At 45.2% G+C, this 22,386-nt stretch overlaps 1 protein-coding gene across 2 annotated transcripts in view; it reads right to left on the minus strand.

The window, feature by feature from the left end:
- Positions 1-22,386, minus strand: part of LOC138248680 (trifunctional purine biosynthetic protein adenosine-3-like) — a 329,279-nt gene that overhangs the window by 18,208 nt on the left and 288,685 nt on the right. For both annotated transcript variants that reach the window (XM_069202471.1, XM_069202472.1), the window contains 2 exons: positions 17,481-17,622; positions 12,350-12,465 (listed from right to left, as the gene is read on the minus strand). In XM_069202471.1, coding sequence (XP_069058572.1) covers positions 12,350-12,465; positions 17,481-17,622 — 258 coding nt within the window. The remainder of the gene's footprint in view (positions 1-12,349; positions 12,466-17,480; positions 17,623-22,386) is intronic.

Genomic DNA, 22,386 nt, shown 5'->3' on the forward strand with positions numbered 1-22,386 from the left:
CTTACCTGCAATACCTTTCAAATGAGATATTACATGTAGAAATTGAACCTGTGGTTCTTAAAATAAACTAAGAAAAGATATGTTTCTATAACAAAACCTATTGGCTTGGATTTGTCTCTGAGTGTGTGTTCCTCATTTATTGCCTGTGTGTATGTACAACAAATGCTTAACACTACTCCTTGGATAAGCCTACTGCTCGACCACACTACCACAAAATAGATCATTAGTATTATCTCTTTTTGCCACTATCTTACCTCTAAGGGGAACCCTTGGACTCTGTGCATACTATTCCTTACTTTGAAATAGTGCATACAGAGCCAACTTCCTACATTGGTGGATCAGCGGTGGGGTACAAGACTTTGCATTTGCTGGACTACTCAGCCAATACCTGATCACACGACAAATTCCAAAAATTGTCATTAGAAATTGTTTTTGCAATTTGAAATTTTTCTAAATTCTTAAAAGTCCTGCTAGGGCCTTGTGTTAGTCCCTGTTAGCATTTCCTTTTAGAGTTTAAAAGTTTTGTGAAAGTTTGAATTAGAACCTAGAACTAGTTTTAGATTCTTAAAAAGTATTCCAACTTTTAGAAGCATAATGTCTAGTACAGAGATGAATGTGGTGGAACTCGACACCACACCTTACCTCCATCTTAAGATGAGGGAGCTAAGGTCACTCTGTAAAATAAAGAAAATAGTAATGGGCCCCAGACCTTCCAAACTACAGCTCCAGGAGCTGTTGGCAGAGTTTGAAAAGGCCAACCCCTCTGAGGATGGCAACACAGAGGATGATGATAGTGACTTGGAGGGTGATTCCCCCCTACCAGTCCTATCTAGGGAGGACAGGGCCTCTCAAGCCCTGACTCCAAGCATAATAGTCAGAGATGCTGGCTCCCTCACAGGAGGGACCAACCTCTCTGAAATCACTGAGGATAACTCCAGTGAAGAGGACATCCAGTTAGCCAGGATGGCCAAAAGATTGGCTTTGGAAAGACAGATCCTAGCCATAGAAAGCGAAAGACAAGAGATGGGCCTAGGACCCATCAATGGTGGCAGCAACATAAATAGGGTCAGAGATTCTCCTGACATGTTGAAAATCCCTAAAGGGATTGTAACTAAATATGAAGATGGTGATGACATCACCAAATGGTTCACAGCTTTTGAGAGGGCTTGTGTAACCAGAAAAGTGAACAAATCTCACTGGGGTGCTCTCCTTTGGGAAATGTTCACAGGAAAGTGTAGGGATAGACTCCTCACACTCTCTGGGAAAGATGCAGAATCTTATGACCTCATGAAGGGTACCCTGATTGAGGGCTTTGGATTCTCCACTGAGGAGTATAGGATTAGATTCAGGGGGGCTCAAAAATCCTCGAGCCAGACCTGGGTTGACTTTGTAGACTACTCAGTAAAAACACTAGATGGTTGGATTCAAGGCAGTGGTGTAAGTAATTATGATGGGCTGTACAATTTATTTGTGAAAGAACACCTATTAAGTAATTGTTTCAATGATAAACTGCATCAGCATCTGGTAGACCTAGGACCAATTTCTCCCCAAGAATTGGGAAAGAAGGCGGACCATTGGGTCAAGACTAGGGTGTCCAAAACTTCCACAGGGGGTGACCAAAAGAAAGGGGTCACAAAACCTCCCCAGGGGAAAGGTGGTGAGACAGCCAAAAACAAAAATAGTAAAGAGTCTTCTACAGGCCCCCAAAAACCTGCACAGGAGGGTGGGCCCAGAGCCTCTTCACAAAACAATTCTGGTTACAAGGGTAAAAACTTTGATCCCAAAAAGGCCTGGTGTCGTAGCTGTAGTCAGTCTGGACACCAAACTGGAGACAAGGCCTGTCCCAAGAAAGATACCACTTCTAACTCCCATCCAGCTAAAACTGGAATGGCCAGTCTCCAAGTGGGATCAACAGTGTGCCCAGAGCAAATCAGGTGTCACACAGAAGCTACATTAGTCTCTGAGGGTGGGGTGGATTTAGCCACACTGGCTGCCTGGCCCCCTAACATGCAAAAATACAGGCAGCAGCTCTTAATTAATGGGACAAGTGTAGAGGGCCTGAGGGATACAGGTGCCAGTGTCACTATGGTGACAGAGAAACTGGTTTCCCCTGTCCAATACCTGGCTGGACAAACTTATCCAGTCACCAACGCTGACAATCAGACTAAAGTACATCCCATGGCTATGGTAACTTTAGAGTGGGGAGGGGTCAATAGCCTGAAACAGGTGGTGGTCTCCTCAAATATCCCAGTAGACTGTTTGCTTGGAAATGACCTGGAGTCCTCAGCATGGGGTGAGGTAGAACTGAAAACCCATGCAGCCATGCTGGGTATCCCTGAACTGGTGTGTGTCAAGACAAGGGCACAGTGCAAGGCTCAGGGTGAAAAAGTAGAGCTGGAGCCTGGAAAAAGGGCCCAGCCTACCAAGAGGAAAGGAAAGTCAGCTGGGAAACCAGCTGCAACACAGCAAGAAAAAGAGAACCTCTCTTCTCAGGAAGAAGTTCTGCCCTCTGAGGGAACTGAGCCTATGGAGCTGGGACCTTATCAGGTTGAGCTCTTAGGCCCAGGGGGACCCTCAAGGGAAGAGTTGTGTAAGGGACAAGAAACCTGCCCCTCTCTTGAAGGCCTTAGGCAGCAAGCTGCTGAAGAGTCCAAAGGCAAGAAAAATGGAACACATAGGGTCTATTGGGAAGATGGACTCCTGTACACTGAGGCAAGAGATCCCAAACCTGGTGCCACTAGGAGAGTGGTAGTGCCTCAGGGTTTCAGAGAGTTAATTCTGACCTTAGCCCATGATATTCCCCTTGCTGGGCATTTGGGACAAACCAAGACGTGGGAGAGGTTAGTCAACCACTTCTACTGGCCCAACATGTCCCAGAAGGTTAAGGAGTTTTGCCTCTCCTGCCCCACCTGTCAAGCCAGTGGTAAGACAGGTGGGCATCCAAAGGCCCCCCTCATTCCACTTCCAGTGGTGGGGGTCCCCTTTGAAAGAGTGGGTGTGGACATAGTTGGTCCACTAGAACCTCCCACAGCCTCAGGAAATATGTACATCCTAGTAGTAGTGGATCATGCTACTAGGTATCCTGAAGCTATTCCCCTTAGGTCGACTACTGCCCCTGCAGTAGCCAAGGCCCTCATTGGTATCTTTACCAGAGTGGGCTTCCCTAAGGAGGTGGTGTCTCACAGAGGTACCAACTTCATGTCAGCATACCTAAAACACATGTGGAATGAATGTGGAGTGACTTATAAATTCACTACACCATATCATCCACAAACTAATGGCCTTGTTGAGAGATTCAACAAGACATTAAAGGGCATGATCATGGGGCTCCCAGAAAAACTCAAAAGGAGATGGGATGTCCTCCTGCCATGTCTGCTTTTCGCTTACAGAGAGGTGCCTCAGAAGGGAGTAGGATTCTCACCCTTTGAACTTCTGTTTGGCCACCCTGTAAGGGGACCACTTGCTCTTGTTAAAGAAGGCTGAGAGAGACCTCTTCATGAGCCTAAACAAGACATAGTGGACTATGTACTTGGCCTTCGCTCAAGGATGGCAGAGTACATGGAAAAGGCAAGTAAAAACCTTGAGGCCAGCCAACAACTCCAGAAGTTGTGGTATGACCAAAAGGCTGCACTGGTTGAATTCCAACCAGGGCAGAAAGTCTGGGTTCTGGAGCCTGTGGCTCCCAGGGCACTCCAGGACAAATGGAGTGGCCCTTACCCAGTACTAGAAAGGAAGAGTCAGGTCACCTACCTGGTGGACCTGGGCACAAGCAGGAGCCCCAAGAGGGTGATCCATGTGAACCGCCTTAAGCTCTTCCATGACAGGGCTGATGTAAATCTGTTGATGGTAACAGATGAGGACCAGGAAGCTGAGAGTGAACCTCTCCCTGATCTCCTCTCATCAGACCCTAAAGATGGCTCAGTGGATGGAGTGATCTACTCAGACACCCTCTCTAGCCAACAGCAGTCTGACTGTAGGAAGGTCCTGCAGCAGTTTGCTGAACTCTTTTCCCTAACCCCTGGTCAGACACACCTGTGTACCCATGATGTGGACACAGGAGACAGCATGCCTGTCAAAAACAAAATATTTAGACAGTCTGACCAAGTTAAGGAAAGCATCAAGGTGGAAGTCCACAAGATGCTGGAATTGGGAGTAATTGAGTACTCTGACAGCCCCTGGGCTAGCCCAGTGGTCTTAATCCCCAAACCTCACACCAAAGAAGGAAAGAGAGAGATGAGGTTTTGTGTGGACTACAGAGGTCTCAACTCTGTCACCAAGACAGATGCTCATCCCATTCCTAGAGCTGATGAGCTAATAGACAAATTAGGGGCTGCCAAATTCTTAAGTACCTTTGGCTTAACAGCAGGGTACTGGCAAATCAGAATGGCCCCTGGAGCAAAAGAAAAGACAGCATTCTCCACACCTGATGGGCATTATCAGTTCACTGTTATGCCCTTTGGTTTAAAGAATGCCCCTGCCACCTTCCAAAGGTTGGTGAATCAAGTCCTTGCTGGGTTGGAAACCTTTAGTGCAGCTTATCTTGATGATATTGCTGTCTTCAGCTCCACCTGGCAGGATCACCTGGTCCACCTGAAGAAGGTTTTGAAGGCCCTGCAATCTGCAGGCCTCTCTATCAAAGCATCCAAATGCCAGATAGGGCAGGGAACTGTGGTTTACTTGGGACACCTTGTAGGTGGAGGCCAAGTTCAGCCACTCCAGCCTAAGATCCAGACTATTCTGGACTGGGCAGCTCCAAAAACCCAGATTCAAGTCAGGGCATTCCTTGGCTTGACTGGGTACTACAGGAGGTTTGTGAAGGGATATGGATCCATTGTGACAGCCCTCACAGAACTCACCTCCAAGAAAATGTCCAAGAAAGTAAACTGGACTGTAGAATGCCAACAGGCCTTTGACACCCTGAAACAAGAAATGTGCACAGCACCAGTTCTAAAAGCTCCAGATTACTCCAAGCAGTTTATTGTGCAAACAGATGCCTCTGAACATGGGATAGGGGCAGTTTTGTCCCAAACAAATGATGATGGCCTTGACCAGCCTGTTGCTTTCATTAGCAGGAGGTTACTCCCCAGGGAGCAGCGTTGGAGTGCCATTGAGAGGGAGGCCTTTGCTGTGGTTTGGTCCCTGAAGAAGCTGAGACCATACCTCTTTGGTACTCACTTCCTAGTTCAGACTGACCACAGACCTCTCAGATGGCTGATGCAAATGAAAGGTGAAAATCCAAAACTGTTGAGGTGGTCCATCTCCCTACAGGGAATGGACTTTATAGTGGAACACAGACCTGGGACTGCCCATGCCATGCAGATGGCCTTTCCAGGTTCTTCCACTTAGAAAATGAAGACTCTCTTGGGAAAGGTTAGTCTCATCCTCTTTCGTTTTCGGGATGGGGAGGGGGGGGGGGGGGGTTTGTGTAAGGAAATGCCTCCTTGGCATGGTTACCCCCTGACTTTTTGCCTTTGCTGATGCTATGTTTTGAATTGAAAGTGTGCTGAGGCCTGCTAACCAGGCCCCAGCGTTATTTCCCTAACCTGTACTTTTGATTCCACAATTGGCACACCCTGGCATCCAGGTAAGTCCCTTGTAACTGGTACCCCTGGTACCAAGGGCCCTGAAGCCAGGGAAGGTCTCTAAGGGCTGCAGCATATCTTATGCCACCCTGGGGACCCCTCACTCAGCACAGACACACTGCTTACCAGCTTGTGGGTGCTGGTGAGAACAAAACGAGTAAGTCGACATGGCACTCCCCTCAGGGTGCCATGCCAACCTCACACTGCCTATGCAGTATAGATAAGTCACCCCTCTAGTAGGCCTTACAGCCCTAAGGCAGGGTGCACTATACCATAGGTGAGGGCACCAGTACATGAGTACTGTGCCCCTACAGTGTCTAAGCCAAACCTTAGACATTGTAAGTGCAGGGTAGCCATAAGAGTATATGGTCTGGGAGTGTCAAACACAGACTCCACAGCACCAGAATGGCTACACTGAAAACTGGGAAGTTTGGTATCAAACTTCTCAGCACAATAAATGCACACTGAAGCCAGTGTACATTTTATTGTGAAATACACCCCAGAGGGCACCTTAGAGGTGCCCCCTGAAACCTTAACCGACTATCTGTGTAGGCTGACTAGTTCCAGCAGCCTGCCACAACCGAGACATGTTGCTGGCCCCATGGGGAGAGTGCCTTTGTCACTCTGAGGCCAGTAACAAAGCCTGCACTGGGTGGAGATGCTAACACCTCCCCCAGGCAGGAACTGTCACACCTGGCGGTGAGCCTCAAAGGCTCACCCCTTTGTGCCAGCACCGCAGGACACTCCAGCTAGTGGAGTTGCCCGCCCCCTCCGGCCACGGCCCCCACTTTTGGCGGCAAGGCCGGAGAAAATAATGAGAAAAACAAGGAGGAGTCACTGGCCAGTCAGGACAGCCCCTAAGGTGTCCTGAGCTGAAGTGACTAACTTTTAGAAATCCTCCATCTTGCAGATGGAGGATTCCCCAATAGGATTAGGGATGTGACCCCCTCCCCTTGGGAGGAGGCACAAAGAGGGTGTACCCACCCTCAGGGCTAGTAGCCATTGGCTACTAACCCCCCAGACCTAAACACGCCCTTAAATTTAGTATTTAAGGGCTCCCCTGAACCTAAGAATTTAGATTCCTGAAACTACAAGAAGAAGAGGACTGCTGAGCTGAAAAACCCCTGCAGAGGAAGAACAGAAGACACCAACTGCTTTGGCTCCAGACTTACCGGCCTGTCTCCTGCCTTCCAAAGAAACCTGCTCCAGCGACGCTTTCCAAGGGACCAGCGACCTCTGAATCCTCTGAGGACTGCCCTGCTTCGAGAAAGACAAGAAACTTCCGAGGACAGCGGCCCTGCTCCAAAAGAACTGCAACTTTGTTTCAAGTAGCAGATTTAAAGACCCCTGCAACTCCCCGCAAGAAGCGTGAGACTTGCAACACTGCACCCGGCGACCCCGACTCGACTGGTGGAGAAACAACGCTTCAGGGAGGACCCTCCGGCGACTCTACAACTGTGACTAACCAAAGTTGTCCCCCCTGATCCCCCACAGCGACGCCTGCAGAGGGAATCCCGAGGCTCCCCCTGACCGCGACTGCCTGAACTCCATTTCCCGACGGCTGGAAAAGACCCTGCACCCGCAGCCCCCAGCACCTAAAGAAACGGAACTCCTGTGCAGGAGTGACCCCCCAGGAGGCCTTCTCCGTTGCCCAGGTGGTGGCTACCCCGAGGAGCCCCACCCTTGCCTGCCTGCAACGCTGAAGAGATCCCTTGATCTCTCATTGAAAACCATTACAAACCCGACGCGTGTTTGCACACTGCACCCGGCCGCCCCCGCGCTGCTGAGGGTGTACTTTTTGTGTGGACTTGTGTCCCCCCCGGTGCCCTACAAAACCCCCCTGGTCTGCCCTCCGAAGACGCGGGTACTTACCTGCTGGCAGACCGGAACCGGGGCACCCCCTTCTCTCCATTGAAGCCTATGCGTTTTGGGCACCTCTTTGACCTCTGCACCTGACCGGCCCTGAGCTGCTGGTGTGGTAACTTTGGGGTTGCTCTGAACCCCCAACGGTGGGCTACCTTGGACCCAAACCTGAGACTTGTAAGTGATTTACTTACCTGACAAAAACTAACAAAAACTTACCTCCCCAGGAACTGTGAAAATTGCACTGTGTCCACTTTTAAAACAGCTTATTGTGTTTTATGTAAAAAGTATACATGCTAATGTAATGATTCAAAGTTCCTAAAGTACTTACCTGCAATACCTTTCAAATGAGATATTACATGTAGAAATTGAACCTGTGGTTCTTAAAATAAACTAAGAAAATATATTTTTCTATAACAAAACCTATTGGCTTGGATTTGTCTCTGAGTGTGTGTTCCTCATTTATTGCCTGTGTGTATGTACAACAAATGCTTAACACTACTCCTTGGATAAGCCTACTGCTCGACCACACTACCACAAAATAGAGCATTAGTATTATCTCTTTTTGCCACTATCTTACCTCTAAGGGGAACCCTTGGACTCTGTGCATACTATTCCTTACTTTGAAATAGTGCATACAGAGCCAACTTCCTACAAGGTGTTCACGGACAACACCATCACCATGTGGTACTGCAACAAGCAGGAGGTGGGGCTGTGGACCCTTTGTCACAGCCCCACCCCATGCCTCTGGACATGGCTTGGAAAGTCAGGGCATATTCCTGGTGGTTCAACACCTGGCAGGCTCTCTGAACACCAGGGTGGACAAACTCAGACAAAGATACCTAGCGGAACATGAATGGTGGTGCAAGATCTCTTCCGGCAGTGGGAAAAGCCTTGGTTCTATCTGTTCACCACAGTCGAGAACGCGCAATGGCAGCAATTCTGTACAGTGGAGTTTCCAAGGTGTCTCGCACTGTGACACTTTGTCTCAAGCGGATCTCAGGCCTCCTGAATGCATTTCGCCAATACCACTCCTGTCCAGAGTTCTCAAGATAAGGAACGACCAGGCCAAAGTCATCCTTGTGGCTCCTGACTGGGCTCAAAGTTTGGTATCCGGAGCTGGTGAGCATAGTTCTCTGATCAGGCTGTACCTTCAGGAGGATCTTCTGTCACTGGGGCAGGTTTTGGTGTACAGAAAAGCAAGTTGACCCCCTTTTTGCTCCCCTTTCTCAGGTCCTTCTTTTTTTTTGCTTTCTCTTGCCCAGCAGGGCTCTGCTTTGGGCACCCTATAGAGCTATCTTTCTGCCATCTCAGCCTTTCTGTGGTTGCCAGATCCCTGTTCAAAATCCCCTGTTGCAAATAGGTTTTTGAAAGGTATTCAACAAATGTTTCCACCTTCACCCTTTATCAAGCCTCAGTGGGACCTTGATCTAGTATTCACATTTCTGATGTGTGCTCCTTTTGAGCCACTACACATCTGTTCGCTCAGGCTCCTTACCAACAAGATGACCTTCCTAGTGGCACTAACATCTGCCTGGATAGTCAGTGAGCTCCAGGCTTTGTCATCTAAGTCTCTGTACCTAACCATCTTCCCAGACAAGCTGGTTCTATGCACTGATGCTTCCTTTCTACCAATAGTTGTCACTGCCTTTTAATTTGCCCAATCCATCGCCCTGCCTACCGTTTATGCTCGCCACATCCCTTTAAGGAAGAGAAGCAGCTCCATCACTGGACTCAAAAAGAGTGTTGTCGTTTAAGTTAGACAATACGTAGGAGTTCTGGGTGGTTGACCAACTCTTTGTGGGGTAAGTAAGAGCCAAGAAGGGGAAGGCTGTGCAGAAATGCACCATCTAAAGATGGATTGCGCTCTGCATTAACATTTGCTATGCACTGGCTAGGAAGCAACCCAGAGGGTTTGTGTCCACATTCCACAAGACCTAAGGCTGTGACCACTACGTTAGCCCACAGAGTTTTGGTCCTAGACATCTAGCAAACAACAATGTGGGCTTCTCTGCACATGTTCACCAAGCACTACTACCTGGACAGTCAGGTCCGTCGGGACGGGCACTTTGTCTGTTCGATCCTGCAGAACTTTTTAGTGTGAAACTATTTCACAGACCTACTTTCGGGCAGGTATTGCTTAGTTATCTACTCCAAGGTAAGGAATCTGCGGTTGGAAGTCTATCAGATGAACAAGTTACTTACCTTCGGTAATGCCATGTCTGGTAGAGAGATTATTGAGCCGCAGATTCCTTACCAACAGACCACTCTGAACAGGTTTGTAGGGTCAAGGCGGTTTCCCTTTCAGTGCCCTAGATTCCACGAGAGGTGTCCTTCGTGACTCTGTGCTCTTGGCATGGAACGTTGCAAAAAGAAACTCATGTCAGCGAGCTGGAGTGGTGCCTATATAGGCACCACACGTCACTTTCTTTGTGGACGATGCCATACGGAGCTGACCGGTGTGCAGGGGTACTGCTCAAGAAATATTTATGGATCCAGTCTGATGCCTGGGGATGATTTTAAGGTAAGGAATCTGCAGCTAGATAGAGTCTTTACCAGATAAGGCATTACCGCAGGTAAGTAACTTATTCACCAAGGTTCTCCTCTCTATTAGAGGATGCCCTGCACCACCTAGGGAAGTAGGTACCACTGTTTATCCGCCAGACACCATCTGCTCAACCCGTCAGCTCTGGCACTAATGGGCCATGCCAGGTGGTTCACATTCAGGGAAATGCCCTGGCCCTCAAATCAACTCCACACAGAGCCTCTTGGCACAGGACCAAACTCAGCCCTGTTTACTGCAACACCACATAGCGGCGGTGTTGTCAATGAGAACCTGCACCATCCTCCCCTTGACGGACGAGATAAGGACTTCAGAGCCAGATGAATGGCCCACAACACCATCAAATTAATGTGGAACCGATTTTCTGTTGGAGACCAAATTCTTCTGGAGATAGTCTACAACTGCCTGTGGCGAGCCGCCATCAGTCAGTTGTCGAGTTAGAAGACTGGTATGCCTGACCTTTGAAGATGGGCCGCAACCACTACCATCACTTTCGTGAACACTTAAGGGGGCGCTGGTGAGGCTGAAAAGGAACACAGTAACCTGAAAATGCTCCCGGCCTACCTTGAACTAAAGGTAAAATCTTTGAGACTGCAGGGCAGGTATATGACAAAACATGCCCGCAGGTTCAAGGACAAAATCCAGTCGCCATGGTATTGGGCAGACAGGATCTGGGTAGCTTAGGCACTGAAAGTCTCCTTCCGCATGCATGCATTCAGAGGCCAAAGGTACAAAACAAGCTGAAAAGCCCCACCCTTTTTCAGCACAAGGAAATAATAAGAGTGTAATACTCTCCTCTTTCTGAATCCAGTACCATCTTGATAGCACCCCTGGAGAGCAACGCTTGCACATCCTGCATAAGGTGATCTTCTGAAATTGTCTTAGATGTGGGGGAATGTTTTAGAGGGCAAAAAGAAGAGGAGGGACAGTCGTGGTGTACAATTTGTAAGACCCATCTGTCAAATAGTTCTGGATCCTGCTTCCCAGTGAATAGGCATGCACCACTAAGGACAAACTAAAGTGATTTGGTGGCTTCTGCAACATGGGAGGGAAATGGGAAGACATATATCCCTGCTAGCTTAGGTGCCACCTGCCAGGTCCATGCCCGCTGCATCAAATGTACTGGTTGGCAAGATTGTATTTGCCCATTAGCAAATGCTCTAGAATATTCTTTAAACTTTTTGAATTTGTGTGGGTAGGGGTTACCAGACTCAGGGAGTCCGCCAAGGATCTACTTTACTTAAAGCACCCCAACATAGAGTCTGCCTTTTCACCAAAAAGGCACCAGCCATCAAAAGGCAAATCCATGAAGAGGCTTATTCATTGCAAGACAATTCTGCAGATCGCATCCACACATATCAGCGAAGCACAACACTGGTGCCAACTGCCAGGAAATCAGCAGTAACTTGGCCACTGCACATACCATATTTCACTTGGTCTTGCCCATCACGAATCGTTTGAGCTTGGAGGCCCCTAGATCTTGTGGGGCCACTGGCAAGGTCTCACTGACCATGTCGCACAAGGCATACAGGTAGGCAGACAGTATTAACCAAGTGCAATGCTAGATTGACAGGGGAAAGAAAGTGTACACTTGGCAAAACCTTCAATCCTTTTAGACTCCCTATACATAAAAGCTGTGGTGAATGAATTGGGGGCTCACTTTACTAGTTGAAGCCTGAACCAAAAAGACCTCTAGAGTAGAATGGTTAGTTGCTGTTTGTCCACGGTATTTCCACTAAAACTGTAACTAAAAAAGTGTATCACTCAGTTAAGTGGTACACGTAGACTCAGCAAAAAAAACACTGTTGCACATATTTTAACATTCATTCAGATGCATTTTTATAAGAGATGACAAAAGGATCCATTGTAGATATGGTCAAGAAGCCACCGCCTGTTTGCCAAATGCTTAGAGGCAGGTTCAGGACTCGCCTGTGGATTCAACTGTTCCTAGATATTTCCCAGCCTAAAGGAGTCAGGGATAAGGTTCATGTTCACATCATACTGGTTGCGGAGATTGATCCAGCATATAGACTGCAAATTAAATACAAAATGTGATGACAGTCAAATGAAAAATGAAACATGTAAAAATTAAAATTAATAACACAAGCATCATAACCAACTTTTATGTGCAGCACCCGGACAGAATAACTATAGTGAAAAAGAAAGGGCCAATCCATTGATTATAGCTAATGGAGAATTGCGATGCTGCAAGTCATGCTGTCATTAAGTCACTGTCCGCTAGCTAAATCGCTAGCACATCTAACCTTAAAAAATGTGAATTTTGTGAGCCTACTAAGTTGTAGACGATCAATTTAAAAACTCAAAAAAGAGAACTACTTACAGATACAAAATGGACAGTACAGCCTGTGATCCGGACTCCAGATTCTAGTACCAGTTTATGAGCATGTGCTCCTTTGAAAGATGGCAACAAAGATGGGTGAACATTCAAAATCTTTCCTGTTAAACAATAAAAAAAAAAACTATTAATGAACTGATGTGACATTATAAACCTTAAACCCACACATATAAAGTTTATCATTTTCTACTATCCTGCCAAAAGTATTAGGAAGTGGTCTGGAACCACAGTGACAGGTTCCATTAACTATAAGGCACGTGAACCAAACGTCCCACATGAAAGTCTGAGTCACAGATTAGGCCCAGACGCACGCCAGTCACCATTGATGCGTAACTGAATGTGAAGGTGGCCGATCAGAGGGCTCAAAGGGGCAGGAGTCAAAACAAAGGTGCTAGGGGCAGGCATGAACACCCTAAACTCTGGCATTCTATTCCTAATCGAGTTACCAGAAACCAGATTACATTTGTATACAGCACTCACTATGAACAGAGCATTCTCTTATGGATGATGATCGGGGCACATCCATGCTGCAGTGTGATTCAAACATGCAGGGTGAAATTAGAGGTTAGTGAGGCACTACAACTTACTCATGAGAATTATGTTGCCACATTGCACAAGCATTTTGAGTGATGATAGAAATAAAGACATTTCGAGTGCTAAATACAACATGGCACTCAACTGTGGAAGAGTAAATCCAAAATAATAAATATTGTAAAGGGATAAAACAATGGGATGAACTCCAAAAAAACAAGCATTTGCAATGGAATAGGGCTCGCATTTTCTTGAGCTAGAGCTATTGGCACTGTAAATTCTGAACTGGACTTTTCTTGCCACATAAATTGGTCAACCTTGTCTCATAATCCTGTCTTTTCCTGCCATGTTTTGGTGGTCAGTGGTAGCTCCTGACATCAGAAATCACAAGCCCCTGAGGAGAGACGAGAAGATGGTTGCACTACCTCGACTTGTGTAAAAGTCTGAACAGAAATTGGAAAATAAGGATGGAAAAGTATTTTCTTTTTACTTTAACAGGATGAAAAGTATTGCAAGCATTCTTGCCTCACATTTAAATAAGCAGAGCAGCCGGAGAAGATTTATGGCCCCAATAAACAAGATGAGCAATGTCCTGTGTGCCATGTTGTGCGTCCTGGCAGGGTGGTGCCCTGGAAAGAGACTCGATATGCGATGCGAGGCTAAGCAAGATTACATCATTACTTCTAGGTTTAGCTACATTCTACCAGAAAGGGCATATTGTGGCTTTCATGAGCAGTGAGCTAAACGACCGGGTGTTTCTTTAGAAAAATAAGCTTATTTTAGGAGCCAGACAAACGAAAACAGCACTGGAATAAAGCCAAAACAAATAAACGTGACATGGGAGGAGAAGGGAGGAACAGAATGCTGCAATAAAACACAGGCAGCTACAAGCCTAACACACCCACAGTTAAAGGGGACCACCAAAGAAATTACAAAAATAGTCCGCCACAGAAACAGATAAAGAAACCAAAGTGAAATAATACAGTAGTTGGTCAATGCTCTGAAATAGAAAAAGGAGGGAGAAAAAGGCAGAACTGACCACTAGCGAGCAATAATATTTAAAGGACACTGCAACCAACAAATGAAATTGCTTTAAGCCATAAGAAGTATACTAAAAGTAAATGCTTATGTTTGACCTAAAGAAGGAGCAGAGTTGTTTGGCAACATGCGATTCAGAAATCGTGGCTGCTTCCGGCAGGAGAGAGTAATGTGCCAGATGCGGGACTTGTTGTGATGGTCCAGGTCTGGTTTCTTCAAAAGTAGAAGTATAATGCTCAATTTAAAAGATGCAAGAACAGTCACACAGGAGAGAAAATGTAACAGTACTGAGAAGGAGTGAACTAAAAGAGGTTTCAAAACAACAAAGAAGCTCGGAGGAATCTGGTGAAAAGGACATCAAGATTTATAGCCCTTCTATATTTATAGTAGGATGGAACAATCGAGCAGCTCAAATTCTGTCCAAAATTGTATAAATGAAAAACTCCTCCAATTCATCACACAGTGATTACGAGAAGTAATCAGAATCTGTCAACGTTGCTGTAGAAGTCACATCAGTGTTGAAATTAAAACAATCCTTTTGAGTGTTTTGGCTGCTAATATGCTGGAGGAATAGAAGTGCAGCGAGTATTTTTTTTTTGCTGAATTACAATTAAGTAAAGCAGAATTATATTCAATTTTTCATCCCAGGAAAATAGTAGTTTCACTTCGACTGGTCATGAGCAGCAGTCTATGGGAAGCAGGGACTAAGGAATCGAGAGTCGAGGAGATCCCATCATAGTGGCCTGTGAACTTTACTGAAGAATCACCTTGGAGAAGGTTGAAGTGAAGGGATGACTGCAAGGTATGTTCTAACTCGGAGAGCAACGATTCCTCTAACCTCAAGGCTGATTTTAAAGGCTTGAAGGCATGTGAGCATGAACTCTTGCAGGAATTATCTGACTAGCCTAAAGGGGAGGTCAGAGTAGGGGATACAGTGTCATCAGGGGTAATGACCTAATGTCCAGATTTATGGGCAGTTATTTGTGAGAACTGGGATTACAGATAGAATTACAGAAAATTGAGGAAACTTTGAACAGGATCAGACAGAACATCAGAATGGAGAATGGAATTACCCAGATTGAAAGGAATTGAGTGGGGGGTGTTAAAAGAGATGATCGCATCAAAGGAGGAGATATTCAGGGGAAGGGAGTTACAGTAGTAGACAAAAGAGGGACTGGTGATCATACGAGGTTACGCTTATCACCAGGACCCTGTGTCCTTAAAAGGGGATGAGGAATTACCTGACTGGAAAGAGTTCTGGTATAGGTGTGGCCAACGGAAATAGAAGGAAAAGGTGGAGATTGGTGGGGAAAGGTGTTGAGAATCCTGACTCATGTTTTTAAAATGGAAACCTCAATAAAGAAATTCAAATCTAAAATGCATTACTGCAGCCTCACTTATCATCCATGCGATCAAATATCGATTCAACTAGAACCACTTTGAACCAGTCTTTTAGCCAAATTTCCAGACTACGGAACAATATTAAGGTATTTTTCCATTATAAACTCACAAATTTAAAGAGTATGTTTTTGGGACATGTCAATCCTTTATTATTGAAACCTTGGTTTACAAAGGACTGAGGATAGACACGCCTTGGTTGCCGGTGTGCTGAGTAGCAAACAATTGTTATAAATAGTCTAAATGACAAATTCAGCCGAAGAAATCATCCCGGAGCTACAATAACGCAGCTGAAAGATTCGATTCGAAGGAGCTAGGAGGCAAACAGAGGTTCTTGGCAGAGTACAACCTGGCGCAGGAAGGTGCTGACAACTCCTGCCGCACGTGTCTTCTGTGCAGCTGCACAACGGGTATGCTTTAGGGTAAGAAAGTGACGTTATGGCCAGATCTGCTGACTTTAAAAGTGAGGAACGAGGTTTGAGTCCTGGCGTCGGCTCGAAATCCTGCGATTCTGGGCAAGTCACAATCTCTCCATATTTAGGTAGGTCTCGCATATTTCAAACAAGTTAATTGTCATCTTTTGACTACAGCGCCCACGAGCAAAAACAAAAGAAAAATAATTTAGCAATTTTGCTTGTCCTGCTGGGCAAGTTTTTGCCAGTCACAGGCCTTCTGTTTGCGGGGGACTGGAAGTTAAAGTGAACAAAATAATACCTCAATCATGTCGGGAGCAGTGGACGGGCACTAAATAAGTTGGAATCAATTAGTGCTTGATTTGTGCTCCACACAGAGGAATGGAAATGATGCTGGATGTGCCCTGACAAATTATGAAGCTGTAAACAAGAGTGCCACGCAAACCAACAAATGGTGAGTGGCAGCGCTAGCACATGCACTCGTAGGCTCCACCCTAAAAAGAATGAATAAATATAATTAAATAACAAAAGTCTAGCATGTCCCTCTCGTACCAGTCTGACAAGTGCCTGTTCTAAAGGAGAAACCACCACAACCCATTTCTGGGTGAACAACTGAGTTTTGTGGCTATGTTAAATTGGGTCTCGAAACACATTTAGAAAGTTTTGTTAACAAGAAGTTGGGGTCCTAACGCCTTACTTTTTCTCTCACTTGCATGCTAGATATTGCGTCTTTGGTTATGTAAACAGGCTCCAAAGCACACAAGTGAGTCTACCAACCCTTGTCCAGTCCCAAAGCAGTGCAACAACTATAACTGTTGTATTGCAGCATCATCATAGAACATGTTGTTGCCTTACATGGAGCATTTGTACTTCCTTATTGAAAAACCCAATAAAGATATGCGGGCGGGGGAGGGAGGGTCAGTGGGAGGAGACTGGGGTCCAGACAATGGAAGATCTATGGACTCATATAAGACAATTTACACAAAATCCTTAGGTGCAGAATGCCAGTGCAGCTGCTGGCGATAATCAGAGACAATCAAACCTTTTTGACACCTAGAAGGATACTGACTGGCATTTTGAACATAAACATTTTGAAGACGAGCAGCTGAGTTTTCAGGGAGGCCCAATTAAAATAAACAGCCGTATTCTATTCTGGAATATACAACGGCATTGATTGCTATCATCCTATGTGGAAAAAAGGGTGGTAAAATCAGTCTTTTGCTGTGGCAGGAAAGTGATTATTAAGAGAAAGATCTGGGTCTAGACACATTCCTAAATTTGTTAACACTCAGGAGTGTATTTTTCTATTTTTAAAACTACTTTTCTGGGCGGGGGTTTCAAAATCTTATAGAAATGTAGTAGTCCAATAAACAATTCCACAGGTCCCACATACGCCCTAAATCAATTTGCTCATCCAACAGAGAAAACTCAACATTTCTACATTGTTTTATAGAATGTGCTAAAAAAAAAAAAAAATTATTTTTTTAATGCGGACGTGTATGACATTGGTGCATTTTAGGATAAAATGTTTTAATCTTTATTTTACAATTTCACTTCCTATGACTCTTTCAAGAAGTATACACTTAGCCAATGCAAACCTACTGGTGTAGTAAGATTTGCATACGTTATAATCAACCCCAAAAAAGTATCTTTTGAGTAACTGTTTCCTAAACTCTAGCAAATATGTGTTTTCATTTTGAAGGTAAACTGTGAATTTACATAATTCCACTGCTCACCTGCCCACTTTTTGACGAAAGGACCAGACAATATTCTCATGAATCCCGCAAGACAAATCAACTCAATCGAAAATTCTTCGAGTACTTTGTCAACGGCATTGTCGAACTCTGCGCGACTTCCATAAAGTTTGTGGTCAATCACCTGTATATAATTCATGAACACCATGTTAAAATAACAACATTACAACTAAAATATACATTATATTATTGTGCTTTATTTTCCGATGAAACTAAGTGTGGCCTGAGTTGACAATGTTTTAAGCGACAACTAAGGCATGTGTTTCAGTGTGAGCAACTGTATCAATTCAAAATACACACCAAAATAAAATGGAAGTTTATTCGTAAGGCCTGTGTTTTATATTAAAAGAATCTTAATTAATTTGTTTTAAGTATTACTGTCCCTGTTAAATCTAAATAGATTCACATAATGGCTAATTGACAACACAACATAAAATAGAGAACATAATACCCACTCAGAACCCCCACCACGCAGCCTGACAGACTATAACCTTCTCAAGGTGCAGTATCAAAAGAGTTTGATGCAGCACTCAAATCTAACTTTGAATTTGCGACAGGATGAGCCCTTTATCATAAATGCACACAACTGGTCCTCTACATGGATCAATCCTTGCTACGTCTATGATTTGTTGCAGACTCGAAGGTATCAATGTTGTAGCTTCTGCATCAGAAAATCAGGAACATCAGGTGAGAGTTGTGGTGAGTTAATGCAAAGTTAGTTGGGCTAATCGATTCAAGCTATTTTACAGGGCCTCTTCATCACTGGTACAGTGAGGGGTCTCATCTTCGGGAACCCATAACTTACTCAAAATTGGGCCAAATTGACAATTGGATGGGGCTGGAATGGTGGTTCGAACATTCAAAGGCCTGGCATTATTAATCAAGTATGATGCCAGCCATCCTGGATAGAGTTCTCACTCTGCAAATTGAAAGAAGGAGAAAAGTGGTCAGAAAGCGAACTAGACATTCATATCAATTATGTGAAGCTCTTGGTGGGCTCTACTGCAATATCATCCCTGACCAAGGATCGGGCTGTCAGTTTAGTTCTCCTGGATAATATAGACATGGTGAGAACCATCAAATTGGAAACAAAGTCTAGGACACTGGTAGAAATAGCCAATGCTTGGCATTTCTTCCTAGACAAGGTAAGCGTGGTCCATTGCTGGAAAGACCAGTCAAGGAGCACTGGGCTGAGGACTGGGACAGACTACAGAGTCTGGAATAAGAATGCCCCCATGTTTCAGACTCCCTTCAAGTGCTGGAGCCCGTGTGCCACTGCACAGTTTGCCTTGAGACTTAATTTTCTGATTCCCATCTTTTTAAACCAGATGCAGGATCAGAGGCAACAGCTATAGACCCATTCATGTAGCAGTGTAATGAGCGCACAGCACAAGCTTTTCCTCCATTCACAATGACTGCACAGACAGCAGTTCTGCAGTGGAGGCTAACTGAGGATTTGGTGCTAGTGATGCCTTTTTGGTGTCCTCAGGCCTGATTTTCAGTGAGCTGGAATTTTCCAATCCTGAGCTTTAGATCAATTATATCAGACCTAGCTAGATAGCGATTTATGCACAGGTCATGGTGAGACCAATTAACTGCGACTGACAAACATTATCCTATGCATCTGTGCTTGTTAAGACTGGGAAAGGGGGTTCATTGGCCTCCAGAAGGATCTCTTATTGTTTGTGTGGCAGGGGAAGCCATCAGGACACTCCACCTTTTTTGTGAACTCTCCTAGAAGCAAGGGTGGGTTAGGTTTCCCATATAAGCTAAACGCTTACAGGACAGTATATGTATGGATAACTGGTGAGTTGAAGCAGAGAATATTGTATAAATAGTGGGCCAACATGGGCCAGTCGTTGGTAGCTACTATAGGACCTGGTACACTGTTGCAGCAAGGAAATCGCTAACTACTTTCCCATGTTATCCCCAATAAATTTTAAACCAAAAAGTATGTCTGCCAGGCAGACCTTCAGCTTAGACAGCATGGAGAGGATGACTGGAATGATGATGTTCTTAGTGAAACATGTTTAGGACTGCAGGCGACAAGTGTAGCCATGCAGAAAAACAGTTTCACTACCAACAGCTGTGACACTTGCTAATGCATGTGCTGCGGCCACTAGAGACAGCTTGCCTTTAGAAACATCAACAGCTACTTTATAATTAGTGGCCCACATTTACAAAATCTTTAACAAACCTCCTGTTGAGCCAAGGTAGAAGTACTGGCAAAGATGTAAATGTACTCCAGAGAAACCATCAAGCTCACTGTGTGGGAAGACAGACAGTGCCCAGGTTGTGCAAAAGAGAAACTACATTTAAGGTCATGTCGGGTGATACTGTATTTTGGAGATGATCCGAAGGTGTATGTTACTAAACCTGTAAGCATTTATCCGTAGCATGTAGTGCTGCAGATTCACATACTATGCACACTCCTGCCATCTCGTGTTGGGCTCAGACTCTACAGCTTGTTTTTTCTCAAAGGAGTGTTTTAATTGCTGACGTGACAGCGGGTTTCCTCCTCTTAAAGAGAATGTGCATGTTCAAAGGCTCCTTTGTTAAATTGCTTATTGTCTCCCGCCATAATGGCAAGTGAGGATGGAGCTAGTGAAGATACTATGAAAGAATGAATACGTGCATAAAAAAAGTACATATTTGTATATATAATAATGTAAAATACATGTAAATCTGACACCAGCGTATGCCTTCCAAGGAGGCGGGATGGCGCATGTAAACCTGCTGTACTACACACAATGAGTAGTTGCTTACAGTGTAACACTCCATTCTTACCATGTGTTGGCTGCAGATACACAGGCTATGCATGGGCTTTAAAGCAGTACTCCTCTCGCTGTAGCTCTAGGAATCAGATGGCGCAGATGTTTGAAATAGCGTCCGCAGGACTTTGTCCCACAAACGTCTGCTGCCCTGCCTGGACATCCATGGTTCGGTCTTCCCCTGGTTCTTCAGTATTGCCTATTACTTTTCACTGTTTTCTATTGCTTTTTATGCCTATTTCTGATTGCTACTTTACATACAATAGTGTGTTTACTTACCTCCTACTGGAGAATTGCCTATCTAGTAATTTAGTATGTGTGCCACTAAGATAAAGTACCTTTATTTTTGTAACACTGTGTGGTTCTTTCATGTGTGTAAGTGCTGTGTGTCTACAGTGGTATTGCATGAGCTTTTCCTTTCTCCTAGATAAGCCTTGGCTACTCATCCAGAGCTACCTCTAGAGACATTGTCTTCTAGACACGGCCTACACTTCATTAACAAGGGGATACCTGGACCTGGTATAAGGTGATAATACCATAGGTACTCACCACACAACAGGTCAGCTTCCTACACCCTGTGTCTGCATTGTCTGAATGTTTGGATGATAGTGTCAGATTGTGGAAGTGGTGTAATGTCAAGTGGCATCATGACTAGTGACCCTATGCTCCATACATATCTTCTTTGGAAGAGACTGTGGTAGTTCAATGTCCAGCCTTTTCCATTTGTGGGTCCTCTCAGGCAAATGTTCCTCCTCCAGAGAATGTTTTTTAACCATTAGTTCATGAAGTTTTTCAAAGACACTTCCCTCATTATCAGCAGTGGTAGTTGTTTTACTTTTCTTCGGCGTCATGTCCTTATCAATCTTTTTCTTCCTGTGCTCTACTACTAGAGAGTGGGATGCCAATGGTTTCTTCAGAGTCAACATACAGTTCAGCTTTGCCGGTTTCTTCAGAGCCGACCTATGGCATGGCTGTGACTGGGTATGCGGTGCCAATAACGTACATTTTGTGGGCTACAAAAGGTTTGTCAACCCAGATGGAGTGCAAGGCATCAAAGGTTTTCTCGGCACCATAGGCTTCACGAACGTTGATGGCTTTGTCTGCACCAAATCCTGCTGCAAGGGCTGTGTGATCTCTCCATGTCTGTCCCTGTGGCCTGGAGTCCGATCGGGGTCGAGTGCAATCTCGTCCTTTGTTGGCTCCAAGGCATGCTCTCAGTGTCATTCAGAAACCAAAGGCTGAGGCGCACTAAGGCGATGGTGGGAGGGCTGTGAGGGTAGGCTTTTGGTATGTGTGTGGGTTTAGAAACCTTGGTTATTCAGGGCCCTTGGCGTTGTCTTTGTCCTAGGCCCCAATCCTGATGGTGTCCGCTGTGGAACTTCTGGAAGGTCAGACACCATCAAGTAATCGCAGTCTTCCTCCTCATGTTGGCGGGAGTCATCGGAAGCAACATATTGCAGACTGCAAAAGATGGTGCTCCCCCACTCCTTACCTCCCCTCTACGGTAACGTCCTCTTCAACACTGATTGCAGGAGTGTGCACATGCTACGAACAAATATATTCTAATACACCCAGGCAATGCAGGTGGTAATACGGAGAGCAGGGCACATCAACATGTGGTGGGTCAGCTATACTTTTTTGAAATTAGGAGCATACCACCATAAGAAACTAGTGGATAATTCATGTCCCAGTAGATATACAGTTACCACTATTTGTCATTAAACTCATTGAGGTATAAGACATGAACAAAATAGGCTGGAAAAATATTAACCAGTTTTGCTCTGTGCAACACCCGAGAAGATTACTAGCCATTCACAGGAAATGTGGTACTTTCACAGGAGAGGCTGATGGGATGTGATAGTGATGGAGAGACTCATACTGACTGCATTGCTACCTCTTCTTTCCCATATAGAGGAAGACAGCAGGGATTTATTGCGTCCTCCACATTTGAGGACCTTTGGGCATTTCAGCTATGTGACAAACTCTTTAGGATCTGGATGCTAAGGGGTAGAATGGGCCACTTGCAGGAGTCTGGATAAGTGTTATTATGCATCTCCTCTCCATGCTGGTACAAGTGCTGGTACTGGATCATGTTTTCTACTGTTTGAGAGGGGTGA

The sequence above is a fragment of the Pleurodeles waltl genome, chromosome 8 (genome assembly GCF_031143425.1).
Source record: "Pleurodeles waltl isolate 20211129_DDA chromosome 8, aPleWal1.hap1.20221129, whole genome shotgun sequence".
NCBI classification, from domain to species: Eukaryota; Metazoa; Chordata; class Amphibia; order Caudata; family Salamandridae; genus Pleurodeles; species Pleurodeles waltl.